The sequence below is a fragment of the Pezoporus flaviventris genome, unplaced genomic scaffold (assembly GCF_033815535.1).
Source record: "Pezoporus flaviventris isolate CSIRO_AGI_PZ_B2104156 unplaced genomic scaffold, CSIRO_AGI_Pfla_v1 ptg000082l, whole genome shotgun sequence".
NCBI classification, from domain to species: domain Eukaryota; kingdom Metazoa; phylum Chordata; class Aves; order Psittaciformes; family Psittacidae; genus Pezoporus; species Pezoporus flaviventris.
The window spans coordinates 1,724,941-1,746,956 of record NW_026892630.1 but is presented as its reverse complement, the minus strand read 5'-3'; the positions used below and the strand labels follow the sequence as shown (position 1 = coordinate 1,746,956).

The 22,016-nt window shown below is 38.7% G+C and overlaps 1 protein-coding gene across 2 annotated transcripts in view; it reads left to right on the top strand.

Annotated features, from left to right (window-relative positions):
* The window catches only part of PLCG2 (phospholipase C gamma 2), a 72,443-nt gene that overhangs the window by 14,277 nt on the left and 36,150 nt on the right, over positions 1 to 22,016 (top strand). For both annotated transcript variants that reach the window (XM_061475060.1, XM_061475059.1), the window contains exons 3-18: positions 2,340 to 2,433; positions 3,796 to 3,843; positions 6,113 to 6,197; positions 6,933 to 7,016; positions 8,433 to 8,476; positions 8,893 to 8,965; positions 9,904 to 10,005; positions 10,141 to 10,259; positions 11,629 to 11,714; positions 12,623 to 12,743; positions 14,211 to 14,379; positions 17,038 to 17,142; positions 17,346 to 17,435; positions 18,415 to 18,593; positions 19,409 to 19,609; positions 20,816 to 20,935. In XM_061475060.1, the coding sequence (XP_061331044.1) occupies positions 2,340 to 2,433; positions 3,796 to 3,843; positions 6,113 to 6,197; positions 6,933 to 7,016; positions 8,433 to 8,476; positions 8,893 to 8,965; positions 9,904 to 10,005; positions 10,141 to 10,259; positions 11,629 to 11,714; positions 12,623 to 12,743; positions 14,211 to 14,379; positions 17,038 to 17,142; positions 17,346 to 17,435; positions 18,415 to 18,593; positions 19,409 to 19,609; positions 20,816 to 20,935 (1,720 nt within the window). The remainder of the gene's footprint in view (positions 1 to 2,339; positions 2,434 to 3,795; positions 3,844 to 6,112; positions 6,198 to 6,932; positions 7,017 to 8,432; positions 8,477 to 8,892; positions 8,966 to 9,903; positions 10,006 to 10,140; positions 10,260 to 11,628; positions 11,715 to 12,622; positions 12,744 to 14,210; positions 14,380 to 17,037; positions 17,143 to 17,345; positions 17,436 to 18,414; positions 18,594 to 19,408; positions 19,610 to 20,815; positions 20,936 to 22,016) is intronic.

Below are 22,016 nucleotides of genomic sequence, written 5' to 3'. Positions count from 1 at the left end.
AATATCTCCAATAAACTTGTCAACATATCAGCAATGCATTTGCTGTTGTTTTCAGTTGGCCAGAATATTGCCCTGGCGTTTTCAGTCTGGCCAAAATGGTTCTGGAAACAATAGTCATGAGTTATAATACAGCTGTATCACAGAAACTTTCCTGTCGCTTATGAACAACTGGAAACTAATTGAGAAAAATGAAGTTCTAGTTTGAGGTGTGTGCATAATACTAATCACCTAGTAATACTAAACCTCTTCTAAAAGAGGTTTACTAGGGGACCATAAGTAAAAGTGGAAGGTGATAAACTGAAAATGAAGAGTTCTCTGTGAAACAGGGAAGTTGATCCTGTATGTAGGGAAAGGGTTGGGGCACTTCTTACTTCAGGTGAGATTACCACCCCACACAACCCCAAAATTTTAATTTTGAAATTAAAAAGGATATGAGTTCTTACAGTGCAGGCTGAATACAGTTTTCTACTAATGGAGTTTACTAGAGTATCTTCTAAATAGTTGTGATGGATCCTCTATTTAGAATCATACAGCCCATTTATTTGAAGGGGCGTGTTGCTGCACAGGACAGTGGGAGCTACTTATCATTTAAATAGTTAAATTAATTGCAAAATCTTAATGGGGGAGAAAAGGGGAGTGTTTTGTAAGTGTTTTAATGCTCAAATTGCCTTTTTAAAATTGAATTAATAGATTGCAGTACTAGAAGACTTTCTTTTTGCAGTCTGATGCATTGGAAATTAAAGACTGCTCATGACTAATCCACCGTTGTAGGCTTTTCACTTTAAATAAATTTTACCATTGTTGGCTGAAGTCTGTGAAGATTTTCAGTAAGTGGCTGTGGTTAAATGCAACTGTGCCAGGTTGACTTCCCCTAACCTCCATCTCCATCCCTCTTCCATGGCTGTTCTCAAAACAGGCCTCTGACAGCGCTTTGGAAACACTTGGTGCCGTGAGACATGTTGCTGTAATGCTGAACTGCAGAACAACGTGTTATAACTTTCAACTAAGGGGGAAATCAGCAAGGAAAAGGAAGTGTTTTGTCGTGGTTTCTTAAAACAATATAAAATAATTGCTACTTAAGGGGAATGGTAGCTGTCATAAAGGGCAGAATTGTCTTGGGAGCAGAATTGGTTTGGCAGTTGTAGCGAGTGTTCTTTCCGAAATTGTAACAAACTGGAAAACATTTCCATGGGGAGCTGAGGCTAGGCTCTAGCTTCATCCTTGGGGAATAAAGCATTGTTTGAAAGTATGTTTAAATAAAATGTAACCTTCATCTTTTGAGAAACTGTTTTGCTTTGAAGGCAGTTAAAAGAATTGCACAGATTACAGTTCCTGCTGAAAATAATTTTTCAGAACTGGTTTAATTGAAAATGCCTTCATGAAATTTTAGAACCAGCATGCTAAAGAGAATGGACTTTCCCAGCTGAAGGCTGTAATGACAGCATCTCATCTAAGGGCCCAAAAGGTGGTTTCAGCTTAACTGTGGTATTCCTCAGGGAAGGCTATACCCAGCACACCAAGTTCATCATCTTGGTTGTGTTAGGTCAAAGCAGTATCAAATGTGATCACATTAAATGATGTGGAGGACTCTTCTGGTTTGGGAAATGAAAAAGCAAATTATACCTAAAAAACCCAAGGCAGTGATAAACTGATTTGTAAGGTTGGGAGGAAGATGTATCTGGCTTCCGGTGTTTGGCTGGGTAAAGAATTTTAGACCTTTTTTAAACTTGTATTAAATGTGTTCTATAAGCTACACCAGTTTTGTACATTGCTTCCTTCCTCTTCCTCTTGCCTAAGTGTAGTCTGGAACAATTTGTGTTTAAAGGCAAGGTTAGGACAGACATGAAGTGGTTGTCGATCAAAAGCCAGTACTTTACAATTTATTTGTTGGTTGCTTGGAATATAATGAACTAGCTTTATGCTACACCACACTGAGTTCTGCTGTGTGCTTCAAGCTGCTTTACATCTAGGTCCCTGGGCTTTTGGCACCTGGGAGGTAGGAGAAAAGAAAATGAATTTGACTGTGTTACTGCAGGAGCTCACCAGCACTTCTGTAGTCTCTGTGCTGAAATACTGAAACTTGCATACCCTGAGAAACAGACTTCTAAAAGAAGGTCTTTTTCTTGTCAGAGCTTCCAGAGTTAACATCCTACCCCCAAATTTATGCTGTTTTTATTAATTTTATCATTAGCGATGTGAAGCTATGCAATGAGATTTATTAAAGAGAAAGATTCATCAACCACTTTACATACTAGGGTTTGTCTAAACATCCCAAGTTTGTGCCTTGGTTTTGTGTTGATTTTGTTTCAACATTTCTCATAGCGTATTATTTTTTTCAGCTGACTCTAAAGATGATGCTGATAAATGGCTGTGTGGCTTGAATATCTTGTATCAAGAGGTCATTAGTGCTCCCACACCTGCGATCACGGAGAGGTATGTGGACATGTTTTCAATTCATGAGACTTGACGTTTCTTTGGAATTGGAAGTGGAAAATCTGAAAGAAACAACTACTCTCCAGTTACCGTACGACACAGAAAAGCTCATGTGTAAATTCATTGTCTATTTTGCTATATATGTGTTCTGGAATGCCACTCTGCTCCATCCACTAATGCAGACTTGCAATTTACTTTACTTTGTATACCTACACCAAACCAAAAGTCTCTCAATGAGATCACAAAAATAGCTGGTGTTAGTGTGCATTGACTTCTTGAAAAATTGAAGTGTCTTATGCAGTCACAGTAGGCTTGCTTTAGTAGATGTCCAAATGCATTGTATGGCAATGTGACCAGCTGACTCAGAGAGCCAGGTTGAAAATGAGCTTTTTTTTGAGGCTATCTTTTTTAGCATCCAGCCATATGATGGTGGAACTGCGCCCTTAATGCTTCATAGGAAGTTGCACGTGAAACTACTTATGCTGAGAGTGCCAGTTTTGTTGAAGGGCTCTTTAACACTATCTCTGTACCTGATCGCTTTTTATCACTGCTGACATTTTTGTTTGTGGTCACTGCTTTTACTTGTTGTGAGGATATACCCTGTTCTTGCTTGCTACTTGACCAGTTTTGGCTTTGACATTGATATTATCTTTACCTGCTTGCTGTTCCAGCTGGGGAGACAGTATTCTTATCTATTCTCATCTACTCCATGGTAATGCAGCAGGCTACTATAAAAAGTGCTAGTGGGTTCCAGGCTGTGTTTGTGTAGCAGAGTGATTCCTGTAGAGGCTGAGGATAAGCTTTACTAGTGACATTTTAGATCAAAATTGTGTATATGCATGTCTGTGTATTTACTGTTAATGCTGCTAATAGTATTTTGCTGTGCACCTAATAGGGACACACACTCTAATGAGGATTTTCTTTAGGATTCTCTAAACTCCTTCCCTCCTTATTGTTAATTTTTATTCATCTAACATATCTTTGAGCCAGCAGCCTCAGCTGGCATAAATCTTGACTTGATGGAGTTACTCTATATTAGCTGAAGTTTTGTCTTGCTTTACCACTTAGATTTTTACAGCTTCTGGTTGCTCGTTTGCTTCTATCCTGCCCACCCTTCCTGTGTTGTTTATGTGGCTTTAAAAAGTATTAAGCAGAAAAGTATATATTTACAAAGACTTGTTATAAAAGTGGCTGAATCATTAGATGCTACACTGGAAATGTTTTGCTTTATTATAGAGATGTATCTTATGACTCTTAAGTATTTCCATTGAATTTCCTCTGTGGATTTTGGTATTCATTGGCTGTGTTTTCTTTATAATTCTTAGATTAAACCTTTTTTCTTTTTTCCCTCTTTTCCACAAGCTGGCTGAGAAAGCAGATCTATTCTGTTGATCAAACTAGAAGGAACAGGTAAGAAGCTCTCTCTTTGTTCAGTATGTTTTTAGTGAACTTTTGTTGCAGGCTCTAACATGAATGAAAAGCAATAAATATTTTTTGTCTAATATGTGAAATAAGAGCCCTGAAAATAGTATTTGCTCTTGCTTTAACAACTTGAGTTTTGCCTTTTGCTAAACACAGTGTGTTCATAGCACTCACTCATGTTCATGCATGTGGTATAATGAAGCAAATGATGAAAAATATATAGTTTTGTTTTTTTGCCTAGAATTAACGTGCCAGAATGAGAGAAGGGAGTTGTCTTCTTCCAGTCTTACTGTAGAGATTAAGCTCATCTGTGCAGGCATGTTAGTTTGTTTGCTTCATAGAGGTCTTTGCCCTTTCTCAGCCAAGTTGGAGCCCAGCAGGTTGGACTGTATAACCTGCTGTGAGCATTCCTGTGCAGCTGTGCCGCCAGTTCTTCCTTCATTACTGAACCATGTGTGCATTGGAGTGACTACATTCTAATGTAGACAGATAGGAACCAGCTTTTAAAAGCTTGTTTGGGCATTCATAACAATGAAAGTGCATAAGCAACGTTCAACATGGGCTGCCAAAGATCATGGCAGATGTTTTAGTAATTAGCCTTGTTTCAGTCCTAGCATGGCCTGAACATGGCTGGTATGCATGGTATCTAGCTTGAAACTGGTCACAGCAGCAGTGTCAGATATATCCAGAGACAGGGTTGTCCCAGCAATAACTTGAATTCTTTCCTTCAGGAGTCAGAGCTTTGAGGAGAACAGAACAGAATATTAAGAGGAAGAGGAGATTGAAGAAATAACTGAGGATATTAGGGAAGAGGAGAAGGAGGCTACTGGTATACAGAAGATACATTGAGGGTACAGATAGAAGGAAGCCAAGTTAATGGTTTAGAATAAGGGCAAAATATTTATTTATTTATTTATCTTTAAGCAGTTGGCCTGGCTAAATGGGTTTGTCTCTTTCCCACATATTCAAGCACAATATTAGAATAGTCAAGTCAAAGAATCACCTCTGACCTGGTGCTTCTCATGTGAAGGAAGTCCCATGGGTTATAGCTCCCAGTGTGCTGTGCAGCTGCATATGTTTGCGTTTCAGTAGTTTGCTTCAGGTCCGTGTGTGATGTGGGTTTGTAGCTCTTCGAACAGCGAAGGAGACTTGCTTTTACCTCAGTGGATTCAGCTGCATACTTCTTAGCATTGCTATCAACCATGCGACACTGGGGAGAGTGTTAGCCCCTCCTCTCTCACATCTGTTACTTTACCATGATTCTGCTCTTTGTCTGCAACATGCATTTTATTCTAAGGTGTAATTCAGTATAGAAAAGTACATGTGTTTCCTCTCATTCAGGCCTTTTCCTAAAAGCAAAATAAAGTATGATATTTCATTGTGTGAATAGGACTGTATTACTGCAGGAAATAACACCATTCTGCAGGCAGCTTGCGGCATTGTGCACCTGGCTTTAGTGTGAGCTGAGGAGCCATTTCAAAGCAGTGTTTCCTAAACTGGCCAGAATGGTGAAGGCGCAAGTACCATCCTTTTATGGGATATTGGCTTATACCTCCTGATGTATTGGAAAACTAGCCCTGCAGTAGGGACATGTTGGTGGGGATCATGAAGCAAAAGCTAATCTTAGGGTAGAGCAGTGACTGACAGTATGGGTCTACTGAAAGGGTTTCATTTGTTGCTTTAGCATTGTTTCAGCACTACCAGGCAGTCCAGTTAGGATCAAGGGGGGCTTGCACTGTGTGGAGGGCAGTTTTCTGTTCTCTTGATAGGTGATTCATGCTTTCAGAAAAATTCAGGAAAGGAGTTTGTGCTGAGTTTCATTGTGTTTAGTGTTGCAGTTTCTAGGGAGGTTAATTGTAAAGGTTAGGCTTCCAGGCAAGTCCTGTTTCACAGGCTGAGTTTTTTCCAGTGCTGATGAAGTCCCAGTTCTTTGTTTTGGCTTACACTTGTTTTCCCTGAGGAAATTGCTTGTGCTTGGTGTTTAGGGTACAAACAGAGTGCTCTTTCTTGCTCCTAAAAGCAGTGTTTTTTTTCCAGAGGTCTGGCGACAAGGTGGAAAGCCAGGAATTTCCTGAGTTCTAATCTGGCTTTGGCATGGACTTTGGCTAAGTTCCTTCTTGCTTTGCCTCCTTCCCTCTCTACACAATGGAAATGAGAGTATTTCACAGGGTTGATAGCAGATCTTAGTAGCTGACTAGATACAGCAGGACTCTGGAGTTTTGATATACTTTTTTTCCTTCCCTTATTTTTTCCTCAGTATCAGTCTTAGAGAGCTGAAAACTGTCCTTCCCCAAGTAAACTTCAAAGTGAGCAGCATGAAGTTCTTGAAGGATAAATTTGCGGTAACTACCTGATAACTTCTATCTGTTTGGTGTTATTTCTTTTCAGGATGCAGCCTATATTCTTGCTTCTTACTGTGTATGGTTAAATAAATTATATCAGTTAATTTCTCAGCTTGGCTCTGCCTATATCCAAGGCTATAAGAAAATATAGGCATAAATGTTCCTTCTTTTCATTGTTTGGTTGACCAAAGCCAGCACTGCATTTTCAGCTGATACTGTGCAAGTGCATAGGAAAGTGTTTTATTTTTAAAATTAATATATATAAAAAAAAGAATATTTTGTTTTTTTTTTTCGCAATTTGATCATTCACTCCAACTTGTGCTAATATGAGTAACCTCTGAAAGTCATTTCCATTCCTACAGGAATTTTAAATATCCCCACCTTTTCCTGCTTTCCAACTCTCCACCCTTAAAGCATACATTCTTGCTTCTGTTGCTCCAGCTAACAATGACTAAATGGGGCACTACTTCACTGTTTTTAGTGGAAACAGAATCAGGGTACAAAATGCAAGGCTAAAGATGTGGGCTGGGAGCACTAGGTTACAAACCAACAATATGTTTACTTTTTTGTATTCTTAAAAAAATAACTAAATTAAAAAAATCCTAAGGGGTTAAGACAAATGGAGTAAAATAGAATGCATGAGAGGGTGGCAGCTGGAGTAAGAGTAACTTGTTTACTGTTTGCAAATGCAGTTCGGGGAATTCTAATTTCTCTCTGTGCTGCTTTCTATTGTAGGAAATAGGTGCTCATAAGGAAGAGCTTAGTTTTGAACAGTTTCATTTGTTCTACAAGAAAATCATGTTTGAACAACAGAAATCGGTAAGCTTTTTCATAAGTAGTCTTCAGACTATTAAAGTGCTTGATCAGAATAGAGTTAATGCTGATTATTTTTGTTTCTGTTAGTTACTGATTTCCTTTTCCCCCCATTCTTGTAATAGAAAAAGAGTATAGTCCTGTTCTTGAAGTGTGGATAAGTCACCGTCAGCAATTTGTCTTAAGATAACGACTCAGTTATTTGTGTTGCTTCTTGTGTGTTGGCAGTACAGATATGCACATGTATAATGGGGTTTTTAGGAATAACTTGAAACTGTGCGTTTGTTCAGGATGTAGAGTGTCTTTTAATTGGCTAGCCCTTCTACTGATAGGAACAAGGGTTTTCCATACTTGTGTTAATATTTTTATTGCTAAAACATTCTGTAAATCAGATTTATCCTGAGCATCAAGTAACAACAATTGTTCTCATTTTCTCTCATGCTTGGAGATTATGAGTGGTGAGTCCATTACAAGACATGCATCAGACAGGTCTTGGGAGGTGGGAATTCTGAGGAATAACATTTCAGCAACTGTCTGACTACTCTTTCCATGTATTCATTGCACAGATTCATGAAGCTGGTGGAAACTGCATACGTTTAGTGACTCTGAAAGTCAGGAAGCCTTTAAATCTATGTGAAACGCAGATTTTGAAATTACTTGCATAAATGTCTGTTGATGATGTGCTTGTTGTTGTTCAACTAGTTGTTAAAATAGAAGCTTCAGTAGTCAAAGTCAGTACTGTTTCTTTTGCATACAGCTTTGTTATGCTGTTTAAAAGCAATGCTGAAATTATTGTGAAGTAATAAAGAGTCTCCATTTACTGTCAGGGTTTTAGTTTTGGCCATGAAAGTCTAGTTAATTAGCTTAAGCAGAAAAAGCTGAAGAGTGAAACGCCAAGTAAAGAGGGTATCTGACTTCCTTAAACTCTTGTTATCATCCCTTGTGCATCGTTTCAAAGAAACTCCTCAATTTGCTCAACAACTGCTTTGGGCCAGTTGGTAAGTTTCCTGTGATCTGTAACTATGCTGTGCCAAGCTGGAAGCAATGTAGGTTTTATATTCACGTGAATAAATGTAATGGGTAATAAGTAGTTCCTTCTTTTTTTTTTTGATATCAAACAATAAAAGCTCCCAAGAAACTTAACTTGTCTGTGTATAGAAGGTGTGTTATCAACAGCAAGTTTTTGCCTCAGCATTGCATGTGTTCACACTGAAAGGCCTGAAGTGCAGTTGTCAGCCTTGGCAGTATGTTTCCTATGTGTTTAATTAAAAATGCATCTTGCCAACTTCTGTGAAGCTTCTCTAGAAGAGACAGGCATATATTTCCCCTTCTCAAACCAATGGATATTATTAGATGAAATTAGACAGAAAATTGCATATTGTTTTATTATTTATCTTTTCCCCCTTTGTTGTTTGTTTTAAGATTCTTGATGAATTCAAAAAGGATTCCTCTGTGTTCATTCTTGGGTGAGGCTCTTAATTTGTATTATTTTTCCACATTTCTCTATAACACTGCAGGATTGCCTTTTAATTACATCACTGTTTTTGTGTTCTGCTGCTTTAGTAGGTAAAATGAAATGATACAGCTTTTTGCATACAGGAAGGTGAACTTTGGTACTTAACTCTTCCCAGTTAATCACTTTCAAAAGTACATCAGGAATCCAGGAAGCTTCTTTAAAAGCTCAAAATACAGTAATTAGATAATACAATATTACAATATCCTACTGACATTGTAAAAACTTTCTTGGTGGTGGCAGCACATTTATACTGTAAACCCAAGATATAAATCTGTTGTAATTTTCTGCTATAACATCTGGTGACACTTGCTCTCTTATTTCTTTCCTTCACTTTCCTTTTGTTTTTTTTTTTGGTTTTTTTTTAAGAAATACTGACCGTCCAGATGCCTCAGCAGTTCATCTCCATGACTTCCAGAGATTCCTGCTACGTGAGCAGCAGGTGAGAATGTTGCAGTAATTCCGAGTTCTTTTTCTTGAGGTTGTTGAGCACATTCTGTGTCCATTAAAAAGAAATGTGATGTGTCATAGAATATGATTAATGTCAGCTGTGACACTGGGCCTTACAAATACTTTGTTGCCACTGAAGTTCATAAGAACTATTATTTTTCATTTATGTAAAGACTCTGAAGGTGCACAGGAGGACGAGAGGGAGGACAAAGTAAATAAGGTTTTAACTGATCTCCATTTAGTCATGTAGATAAACAGACAAGGATAGAAATGAACACTAGATGTATGTCAAAGAAGATAGCCTGGCCTAGTTACAGCTGTCATCATAGGTACATCAGGGGTAGTGCCTTGGCCATGGCCTCATTTTAGCAGCTCTTACATAAAAAGCTGAGCTGACTGCCTACTTTCCAGTCAAAGGTGATTTTCTATTGAATGGAGCCAGTTCAATGTCCCATGTCAGCAAGCAAATAAGTATGGATGGAGATTGGAACTGTGTCTTTACAGTCTTCTCTAATGTTATTTAGCATAGACACCATGGGAGAGGATTGTGCATTATTTGTTAGGTGCTGCTACCCTCCAGGTTTGCATATATAATTGAAAAGTGAGACTTACCCTTCCTGTATAAGTTTTCTACTTTCTTTTTCTCTGTATTTCGCTGTATTAAAAGAAAGTTCAGATTGCACTTAGAAATGATAGCGATTATAGTAGTGTGTATTTTGTGGGCCTCAAATCTTTATAAAGGTACTTAGGTGGAGATCTTATTTTTCTCCCTTAGACTTCGCAGAGGAAGTATATTCACGAGTATATTGGCAGTAAATTAGCTAGATAAAGGAGAAGTAAGTCACATTTGTAGGTCTCCCTGTTCCTCATACAGTTTTATATAGAATAACACCACTTCTAAAGGTTTTACTATATTATTATTGTCTGAAGGAATCTTGGGCACACGATCTCAGTAAAGTCCGAGAACGAATGACGAAGTTTATTGATGACACTATGAGAGAAACTGCTGAACCCTTTCTCTTTGTTGATGAGGTAAGATAGTGATACTTCCTAGTAGCTCCTCTTGGACTTTTCTTTCTTGTTAATAGGTTTCTTTTGCTACACTGGATTTCTTCTAGTCTTTTGAGGCAAAAACATTTAAATTCAGTATCTCTCTTTGTATTGTAGTTCCTTACTTACCTTTTTGCAAAAGAAAACAGTATTTGGGATGAGAAATATGATTCAATAGATGTGCAAGACATGAATAATCCTTTGTCTCACTACTGGATTTCTTCCTCTCATAACACGTAAGTTACCAAAAGTCCCATTCTCTATCCCTGTTCAAACAAACCTAGTGTGTGTTAGGAGAAAGTAAATTATGCCAGATATACACTATGTGGGTGTGTGAAACCTTCCAAAAGTGTGATGTAAATGTGGCAAATACAGTCTGTGGGACTTGGTTTTCCCATTTCCTTAAGATCTTAGAGGTTTTGAGATACAACTGAGCTCAGCTGCTAGAAAACCCAAACCCTGTATCCTGTTACAAAAATAAAAAGAAGTCTTGAATTGAAACTGTTCCAGCCTCTCTGCTTTCACAAAGTTACTGAAGGAGTTTCCATTTTTCCAAGCACCAACAGCCTCGTTGAGCTAGTGTCGGCTCTAATTTTACCTGAACATAACAATGCCATAAGGACTCCACTTGTCCTGTGAGAAAATCTGATACTTTTAGAGTGATCTGAAGGGCAGTGGATTTCTTGCCTTGGGAAAAGAGGCAGTCATGTGTGCATGTGTATAGATACTTTGATAGTTTACAGTGTCACAAAGTGGAAAAGATTAGGTCCTGAAAAGGAAAGGAATATGGAGACCTTAAATTAACACATCTACTGATCAGGGACTTGGTTATTTGCCAGCATAAGGATTAGAGCAGAGGTGCCTGAGGCAGAGGAAGAGTACAATTTGCTATCCATGCTCTTTGTTATTTCTAGCTTATTTTACAGTCAGAACTTCAAAGGCCTTTTTATATTGTCACTGGTTTTAGAATTTTGTGCTTAGTAACTTAGATGCTGGTTTCTGTAGTTTGTGTTTAAAGGTATGTATCTGTCCCTTTTCCTTGGCAGTCTATAGTATGCAAGCTCTTTAGCCCAAGTACAAACCTATGTGGTTATGAATTTGGACTATCTTCAGATGAAGGAGATCTGCTCATGTAACACTGTAATAAAAAGAAAGAAGGTGTAAAGAAAGGGAAGAGAGATGAACAAATAAAATATTGCAGGGAATGAAATAAAGTGTATATGGATATAGCTTATAGGTATATTTTGAAGTATAGGGTGGGTATCACTCTAAATACCCTCCACATCCCTCCAACATGATTATGCCTCAGCATGATGAGGTTTAGGTAAGTTTCAGAGCTCATGATTTCCTCTCCAGAAATGTGTCAGCACTGGTTGATGCTTAGATTGAGCCTTTAGCTGCCTATAAGTTGGTGCATTCAAAAATATGCTAGCATCAAGTTCAGCAGAGTTCAATTCTTCCATCACAAGTAAAAAAGAAAGTGATAATAATAAAGAAAAAATCAGCATGCACTGTCTATGACAAGAGAAAAAATGTTGTGAGTGAGTGAGTGGGAAATGGTTGGAATTGACTGCCTGTCTTCTACAATTTCCTTTTACTCCTTAGGTATCTGACAGGAGACCAGCTTCGAAGTGAATCCTCCACAGAAGCTTATGTCAGGTGCCTTAGAATGGGCTGTCGATGTATTGAGTGTGAGTAGAGACTTTGTGGAGTGGTTTGTAACTTGCTGCCCATACAAGCAGAGTTTCCCCTGTTTACCAAGAAAGAAAAAAGAATTGAAATCAAGAACTAGTTTGTTTTCTGAAGCTGAAGTTAGTCATATAAAAAGCACTGATTCCCTAAATTGTTTTTCATATGCCTCACTGTTGCCCCAATCATGTGCTGTGGTTCTTGTTCCCTTGGAATTTTAAGAGTGTATTTATAAATCTTATTTCACTGTACACTGAAACAGTCTTGGCTCTTGGACTTGAACTGGAATCACTTGTGTAGCTTAGATAAGTTTGTCTTCATTGTAATACAGACAAGCCTAATGCACAGAGATTGTAATTTGGTGCCATTTGCCATCGTGTTCAGCTTGCTTGTAAATCAGTTGATGTCTTGTGTATTTGTTTTCCACCAACTGTATATGCATCTTCATCCCTGTACCTTATTGAAAAGTTTTAATTTTGTGTTATTTCACAACCTACTTGCTACTGCCTGTTCAATTTGGCTAATGCAAATGTATCTCAAATTAGTTTCAGGTTTAAAAATGACAAAAGACATAAACTTTCTACTTGCCACTTTTTGAGTGTATTTATCCCTGGATAATTATTGTGAGCTAGTATGCTGACAATATAGCTACCTGAATTCCTTATTCCCAGATTCCAATATGGTAATGCTTTGGGAAAATTTTATATTGTATTTGATTTATATTGCTCTTACTTAACTGAGCTTAATTTCCTCTGTGAGAAATAGAAATTAATCTATTCGAATATTTTATTAGAACATGAAAATCTCTGACTCAGAATGTGCAACACCAAAGATTTGGGTGTTTCTATGTAGTAGAATTATTTAGGTAACTGCTTAATCTCTTCCTTTTTCAATTGCTTGTCTTTCCTAGTGGATTGCTGGGATGGTCCTGATGGAAAACCCATCATTTACCATGGATGGACACGGACAACAAAGATCAAATTTGATGATGTAGTACAGGCAATCAAAGATCATGCCTTTGTTGCATCTGAGTAAGCTTTGATTCATTTTCCTTAAGCCTGTTTTCATACACTTAGAACTTTCTGAACTTTTTCTATTCTAAAGCAAAAAAGTAATAGCAGAATAATGACATTCCAGTAGTTTTCATTATTGCCAAATGTGGGTCTTTAATAGATTCTGTTTTGAGGAAAATTCCTATTACGTAACAATTTTCTCATCAGGAAGACAGTGAGGGCCCTAAAGCTATCTCCTTGCTTGGGTCTTTTGTTAAACTGATGTGTGAAACATGCTGAAGGTTATGTCTTTTTAATGATAAAGCACTACAAGTGACAAAGTAAAGTCTGTCAGGTGATGTTTATGTTCTCAGGGAGGTCTTAGCTGAGACAATGTAGAATTCAAAGCATGCCTCCTGAACTGATAACCTGGGTTTAAATCTGCGTCTCTGCTTTGCCTGTCTATAACTTGCACTGAGATATCTTTAGCATGAAAAAAAACACTGCCTAAAAATTGGGAAAGAGATAAGGCTGTGGTGTCCTATTTTTCCACTTTACCAGCTATACATAGAGAAGTGTTATTTTGTCACATGGGACAGTGTCTGCACAGGCATATTGTGTTAATGACAGCCGTAATATATGATGCGTTATGGATTCAGACCCATCAGTATTATGAATGCTGTGTGATGCTTTCCCTACTTGCATTAAGGGATATGCTACCCAGAAGGAATATTGAAATATTTCCTGGATACAGAGACAACATTAGAAAAGCCAAAGCTCATCCAGAGATGAAATTGCTGAGGGCTATGAAGGACAGCAAGAAAGACTTCTGCAGTTACAATTGCAACAAAAGGAAGCTGAAGAAAAATGTGAGCCTGCTACTGAGTTGGACAGGAGACTTAGTGACTGGAGAAAGCTGAAGTATTTGATGCTTTCTCTGCCTCAGATTTCAGTACTGGGGCCAGAGCACATGGTAGCCAAGGGAAGTTCACAGAAGTAAGCTTGTTTAGGTTCAAGAAGAGGTTAATGAGGGAGTCTGGCTGCTGCCTTCCACTACCTAGTGGATGATTGTAGGGAAGATGGAGCCAGACTTTTCTCAGAATGCATGTGAAGGAAAACAGACACTATTTTAAGCAGAGATGAAATGAATTGTCACATAATGGTGCTTTTAGCCCTGAAACTGTGTCTGAAATGCTTGGAAAGAATCGTTGTTCTTGCAGATACTCAAATCTTGGCTGAACAAAACTCTGAGCAACCTGATCCAACCTAGTAACTGGTCCTTCCCAAAGAAAGGGTTTTGACTGGATGGCCTCCAGAGGTCCCATCTGACCTTAATAATTCTTTGATTGCACATCTGTTACTAACTGTTGTGTGTCTGTTCCTTTTGTCTTCTTGCTTGTTCTAAATATTTTCTTTGACGGGGTGAGGGAGGCTGTGTTTTTGCTTGCCTTACCAGTGGTAGCAAAAAGAAATTGTCTTCATTGACCTTTGTTTTCTCCATCAAAGATACCCACTCATTCTGTCAATTGAAGAGCACTGTAGCGTGGAGCAGCAGCGACACATGGCCAAAGTGTTCAAGGAGGTATTTGGGGATCAGCTTTTAATGAAGCCTGTTGAAGCCAGTGCAGATCAGCTACCATCACCAACCCAGCTGAAAGAAAAAATCATCATCAAGGTAGGCTCACTTTGTGTGCTTGTAGGTAAAACAAGAAAACAAGAGCAGGAGCCAGAAATACTACTTCTGGCTTCACAGCTTAGCTGTTCGTTTCTGTTGACAGACAACAAACCCCATGCTTTAGGTGTGTACTAGGAACATTCTGCAGTATTGCACAGAATTCTGTAAAACTGCATATTAAAGTGCTTGCTATTGGTTTTCTTTGAATAAGTGTTGCTAGTTCAAGTGCCAGATTGAATGTCAGCTCTTTCCTAAAGGTCTTCCAGCTCCTGAAATGTTGTTGCTAAAATTTCAGGAAGGATTCACTGCTGCAGGTGCTTGTCATGATCTTACACAGTGTGGTCTGCTTAAAGACGAGTGAACTATGTTCTTTAATAGAAAGTTAATTAGTATTATTAACTTTTTTTTTCCCCCCAAATAGTGCCTCTCATTAAAATAAAACCCATAGTACTTGCAGGTTGCACAATTAAGTTGTCAGAATTACTTGCAAGCTACAAAAGTTAATGGATGTTTACTAGCTCAGTGTGATTTGTGAATCTGATAAAGTTCAACAAGACCAATTGCAAGGTCCTGCACCTGGGTTGGGGCAGTCCCAAGCAGAAGTACAGGCTGGATTGAGAGCAGCCCTGAGGAGAAGGAATTGGGGGTGCTGATTCACAAGAAGCTCAATATAACCTAGCAGTGTGTACATGCAGCCCAGAAAGCCAAACGCGTCCTGGGCTGCATCAAAAGGAGTGTGACCAGCAGGTCCAGGGAGGGAATTCTCCCCTTCTACTCTGTTCTCACAAGACCCCACCTGGATTACAGCATTCAGCTCTGGGGTCCCCAGCATAAGAAGGACATCAACCTGTTGGTCCATGATGATGCTCAAAGGACTGGAGCATCTCTCCTGTGAAAGCAGGCTGAAGAGAGTTGGGTTGCTCAGCCTGGAGAAGGGAAAGCTTCAGGGAGACCTTAGAACATCTTCCCATACCGAAAGGGGCCTACAAGGAAGCTGGGGAGGGACTTTTTACAAGGGCCTGTAATGATAGGACAAGGGGGAATCACTTTACACTGGCACAGGGGAGATTTAGATTAGACATTAAGAAGAAGCTCTTCCCTGTGAGGGTGGTGAGGCACTGGCACAGGTTGCCCAGAGAAGCTGTGGCTGCCCCATCCCTGGCAGTGTTCAAGGCCAGGTTGGATGGGGCTTGGAGCAACCTGGGGAAGGGAAGGTGTCCCGGTCCACGGCAGGGGTTGGAACTGCGTGAGCTTTAAGCTCCCTTCCAACCCAGACCATTCTATGATTATATTTAAATACGCAATTTATGAACCACTTGTGAAACACACGGGTGCTCCTGTTAGAGGGCAGTCACTGTTAGACTGTCTAGGCAATACAGATGTTTTACTCAGTGCTGTTGTGTTGCAACATAAGGCAGATAACCAAATAAAGGTCTCTCAGTTTGAAAGCTTTAGTAGAACTTTTCACAAAGCAAAAGTCAGGTGGAATGTGTGGGCTGCTCATGATTTCTTTAGTAAAATAATAATTACTTTTGTCTCTGCTTCTGTTCCCCAGCTTTTATAACAGTACTGCATCCTGGTTATCAAACTTCTGAACAGATGAAATAAGGGTAGATATAAGCATACAGCTCTTAAAGTAGCTCTTAAATCTGCCTCTTAAAGTATGACTGGAAATAATAGCACCCCACTATAAGGTACAAAAGTTCTGTGCGTAAGGTTTTGGTTTTTTCCCCTCCAATCTGTCTGTTGTTACCTTGCAGAGCATAGAGGGGAGTTGGATAGGCACATGAATAATAACATGACAGATCTGATTTAAAGGGAATTACAAACTAATATGAGTCTTCACAAGAGAACATCCATATCATTCTGTCCTGTCTAAAATAGTGTTGAAGAGCCCTTACGTGCTTCAGCACCTGCCAGTAAGCCGATTGTATTGTTTGGCTTTAGTTTGGAAAATGTTGTCAGTAAACAGCCAGAGGCTACTCCTGCTTCAGCGGCCTGTGGGTTTTTTTTCAGATAAGCCTGTCAAGTTGAAATCTACCTAAATTAGGTTATGCAGAACTGAATGTAGTTGAGAACTACTAGATACGAGGCGATTAATCCTATCATTAACTGCAGTTAAGTGTTTGAAGTTATTCTCAGCCCCTTGAGCTGCTGTTTTTTATGAGCTCTCTCAAGAAAGCAGAATTTAGACCCTCTTTTCATAAAGTATTTCCCTTCTGCTCAGTTTTTGTGTAGAACAGTGAATTCCCCATTCAATCTGAATTCCTTATCACTTTGTTTTCGGTTTTGTTCCTTAAGTCCTGTTCTCTGCAGAGGGATTCTTGTTTTAGCCTTATTTCTTGGTATTTGTTACTTCACATTTTCTGTCCTCTGAAGAATGGTGAGCTCATTTCAAACTAGTTGTTTCTTCATTGTTTGACTGATACCTCCACTAAATTTTTAACCTTTAATTCCAGTGCTGTTGCATAAAGCCTTGTGGAACAGCTGTAGTTATGATAATCACAGAAGGTGGCTGTGAGGTGGAGAGAAACACTTCCTGTAATATTGTTGTCTGTGTATACTGAAATATTTTGACCAATTTTATATGATTCTATGTGAATGAATATGGTGTTTTGTTTTGTTTTGGTTTTTTTTTTTGGTTTGTTTGTTTTTAAGCACAAAAAACTGGGGCCAAAGGGAGATATTGACGTGAACTTGGAAGACAAGAAAGAAGAAAAAAACCAGCAAGGAGAACTTTACATGTGGGACACAATAGAACAGGTATCACTTACGTGACATTTGCTGCAGTTTGTTACTAGGTTGTGTAATCCTGGAAATTTATATTAATTTTCTCAAAATTTGTCAGTTGAATAGATGTGAATGAGGGGAAGAGGTATTCTGTTTATTGTTACACCTAGTTTTGAAATGGTGGTTGTTGAGTTTTCTTCTGTCTTGTTAATGGTTTTAATATCTCTCATTTTTAGAAATGGACTCGGCACTACTGTGCTATTGCTGATGAAAAGCTTTCATTCAGTGATGATATCGAACAGAATGCTGATGAAGATTTAACAAAGGTGATGACTATGTTTTGTTATTTAAGCATGTTCTTTTTATTTACTCAGATTATTTGAGTGTCTAGAGATGGATATTTTTTATGCCAGTGTTGAAATTGCAGAGGATGTGTGTCAGATAACAAGTGTATGTGGAGAGAAAACCCTTTTAAAAAGGTTTTTTGCCACTGTACTCCAGTTAACCCTATTTTTAATAAAAGAACATTTTCCCTTTGCTAATTTGCAAAGAGGAGTACAAATACAACTGTATTTAAATGCCAGTGCTGCTGATGCGTGTGCTGGCAATCAAAGGCTTTATATGCCTTTGGCTAGACATTATTGCGGTTCTCAAACTAGACAGAATGATGAACTAAGGTTTGTTGTGTTAGCATTACAGCACGCCTCTTGCACAATACATGTTCGTTTCACGTTTGGAAAGTGTTTGTCATAGGTAAGCATGTATTACTTGGCTGTTGTGCATGAGAAATATGAAACTCAGTAAGGTTTGCAATAGCAGTGATGTTCAGGGTCGTTTATTGTTCTGACCTTTTAGGTTTCCATGCATGTTGTTATGTTGCTAACATACATGTGCATGCTTCATAGTTCTGTGCAGATGCACAGCATTTTACCTATTCACCTAGTTGTTAATATCAGTAAAATAATTAAGGAAGGACACAGATGAATCCTGGGAAAAGCTGATTAGAAACTGTAAATAAGCAGTAGGTTTCTTTTTTCCTTGAAAATATATATTGTTATTTGCATTGCTGCATTTTTTCAATATTTGAATAACTCTAAAATTGATCACTGCTCCAAAGAAATGGCTTGTCTGGGGAGTAGAGTCAGGGGTGACTATGAAGGTGATTGGCTTGTTTGTGGAAGGGGAAAGTCCAGGGCTAGGAAGCTGAATTCTAGAAATAGTAGATTGTTATATCAGTAATAAGTACTTTGTTTCAAGATCATAAAATTAGAAATGTATTGTAAAAACTCTTATTCTCTGGTCTAGGAGGTGAAACGTACTGAACTGCACTTAAAAGAGAAATGGTTCCATGGGAAAATGAAAGAGGGGAGAACAACTGCTGAGAAACTGCTTCAGGAATATTGTGCTGAAATGGGTGGCAAGGATGGGACATTCCTAGTTAGGGAAAGTGAAGCTTTCCCTAATGATTGCACCTTGTCATTCTGGTATGGTGATTGTCATAAAAGGTTTATGTGGGTTTTGTTTGGTTTATGGCATTGTACAAAAATGTGTGTATTTTTCAAGTACATTTATAGCTTAGAGGAAATATGAATGAAGAGTTGTTAAAATTACTACGTTATTGATGATATTGTGAAAGACTACTTTCTAAATGAAACTTCAGTCTTAATATCGTGCATTTTGGCAAAGTAGGATTTATTTGAAGTGTTACAGTTGACAAGAGAGGACTAAGTTTGATTTCCCTCTCTCAATCTCCAGCTTTTCTGGTGCTCAGTCAGGATATAGGATTTGTTATTTCTTCAGGGCTAAAATTCAGTCTTTAAGTTAGGGATAAATTACTGGTTTCTGTGCTGTAAAGGTAGTCTCATGAGTGTACCTTTATTATCAGAGATTGATCTTTTTAATGAAAAGATTCTCTAGAGGGAAAATAATAAAGAATTTTGGGGTGTGTGTCTGTGGCTTTATGGTAGTCTGGGTTTGTTTTTTCTTCTGGTTTGGATAGTATGAAGAATAGTGTATCAAATTTATTTCTGACCAAGAGAGCTGTTGGAGCAAATTTTGCAGGGAATAAGTGTATGCCAAATTTAAAGCCATTGTGGGTTGGAAGTTACTGTTTTCAATTCTGTAATATTACTTGTCAGGATTTTTGTTGCTATTCTTCGGGTTTTTTATGAGATGACACAGATTTCTTCCTCTTCACAAGCTCACAAAGTAGTTGGCCAAGAACAGGTGAGGAAATGCTTCAAAAGAAGAAAACCTGTTATAAAACCTCTTTTCCTTATGCCTCTCTTCATTGCTTTAGGAGGTCAGGTAGAGTCCAGCACTGCCGGATCCGATCTTCGACTGATGGGGACACTGTGAAATACTACCTGACGGACAACCTCACTTTTGATAGCATCTATGATCTCATTCAACACTACAAGGAAGCCCACTTACGATGTGCTGAATTTGAGCTTCGCCTGACTGATGCAGTCCCTAATCCCAGCCCTCACGAGACTAAAGAGTATGTATAACAGAAGGCAAGAACCAGGGCTGTTATGTCAGGGTCCTTTGCATTGTTTTAGATGGTCTTTGATTTTTGCATAGAAAATTCCCCAGATTCAGGAGCACACTGTTGCTTGTCAGATGTCATAGGAGCAGGCTTCCCTGAAAGATGCTAAGATCACTGACTGTGAGAACCTGGTACAACAGTGAGCAGTCACTGGGAAAGCAATTGACTAGCAGCAACTAGGAAAATCAGTGAGAGCTGTAACGCCAATTCCTCCTTTCTCAACTCTGTGTTCTACAGCACCCAATTGGTTGGCTTGGACATTTAGAAGTTGGCTGTGGCCTGACAACTAAGTAGTCATGATCTGTGCCATGTGGAAACTCTACTACTGGGGCAGTGAGCCCAGTTTCGTTTTCCTATTCCCGCCCTCCACCTCACCCCTGTCGCAGTTGGTTAGGCTGAATTCGGCCCATGCTGGTAGGAAGTAGTACAGCTTAGAGTTTATTTCCAACAGGCCTTTGCCTGCTGTAGATCCTGAGCAGAGCTTGCTCTTGGTTGCTGACAGTGTAATCACTGCCCTTTGTTCTGTTTCTTTGCAATGAGAAAAAGTAAATCTCCTTTGCATGTTAAATACTGATCTGTGACTTTAAACTTATTTTTTTGCTCCCCTGCCCTGAGATTTGGGAGTCACTGACCACCTATATATAACTTTGGAAGCCATTGAGAGAGGAGAGTATTTTCAAGTTTGGCCTTTTCTGCCTTTCTGTATAAGGTTGAGATGTACTGCCAGTATAAGTGGCCATAACTTCACTAAAGACTCATTAAATCCAAGATAGGTGTATCCCTACAGTGAAAAAAAACAGAAAAATACAAATACCTGGTGTTTTCTTCTTTATCTGTGTTTGGGGTTTTCCTTAAATCTACCATGTCAAAATTGAATAAACTACTGAAAACTGAATGGCCTACTGAAAGGAAGAAATGCAGACTTATGATTTCAGACAGACAAGGTGTTCTGATATGTTCTTGATTCTTTCATCCAAAATAAGCTGCTGTGTTACAATGTCTTGTAATAAGCTGCTGTCACAGGTGGCAAGATGGAGAAAATCTAATGCATAATTTTTCTTGTAATATTTGAAGCTATTGTTAATAACACTTCCTGATATTCTTACCGAATGGCATTAGGCAAGCTTTGTCATCCTTTGTCCATTTTAACTGTTGTAGTTGGTACTATAGCAACTTGAGTCGGGGAGAGGCAGAAGACATGCTGATGCGAATTCCTCGAGATGGAGCCTTTTTAATTAGAAAGAGAGATGAACCTGATTCGTTTGCCATGACTTTCAGGTAAGAAAAGGCAGATATGACTGCATTACGTCATAGCACAATAGTGTTCTGATTTTCTTACTTAAAAAATAACGTGGGTGGGTTTTTTGTTTTGTTTTGTTTTGTTTTTTTTTTTTTTAGAGTAATAGAATTCTTGCTTTCAAACGTGCAGTAATTAGCACGGTTGGTTTATATAGTATGGGGATGTATACAAGAGTTGCTTTGTGACTGGAATAAACCTTTATGCTTTTATAAAAAATATTTGGGCATCGACTGTCCCTTTCTTCTAATACAGAACTGTGCATGGCTCTTTTTTTCTTCCTTGACGCTCCTTAGTTCAGGGTGCTATTCTGAAGTTTTCTTTGGTGCTGGTTCAGCAGTGATTCTAGGTCCTTATCCCCTGGAAATCCTAACCCATCATGTAACTGACGGAAATGAAATGTTGGAATGAAATTGTCACTTTTATTACCAGGGAATATACTTTTGAAATTGTGGTTCTTGGAATAACGGTAATAAAATGTATAGCAATGTGGTGTTCTTGATTGTGCCTTCAAATCAAATTGCGGTTCTCTGAAAATGTCTGTTTCTGCAGCATATAAAATTGGTTTTGAAAAAATAATACTTTTTCCTCTTATTTGCATGCCTTATTATGTATTGAAGGTGTCCAGAATTCCCCAGTCCCCTCTGTACTTTGGTTTGAAGCTTTCTGCTGTTACCAAGGTGGATGTTGAAGTGACTGGAGCTGCAGCATCTCAATAAAACCATTTCACAGTGGGGAAAACAAGAAGCACCAAAACTTCAGCAGCTTGAAAAGGATACAGGGGTCTTCTGTGGGTGGGATGGTTGCCAGTGTTTCTACTGTGTTACTGTTATCATCACAAGTACAAATCTTGTGTTCAAGCACAAGAATTTTTTCATTTCAAAATTGATTCCTGCAGTTATGAGAGAGATTATAGGGAAGAGACAGCAAATCGCTTTGAGGGGAGTGTGCCTGTCGCTTAGGGGCAGTGGAGCATCATCGTTATCAGGACTCTGATCATTTATGTTCATGTGAAGGTGACAGATTACCTATGTGTAGGGGGGAAAATCTAAGCAAAACATG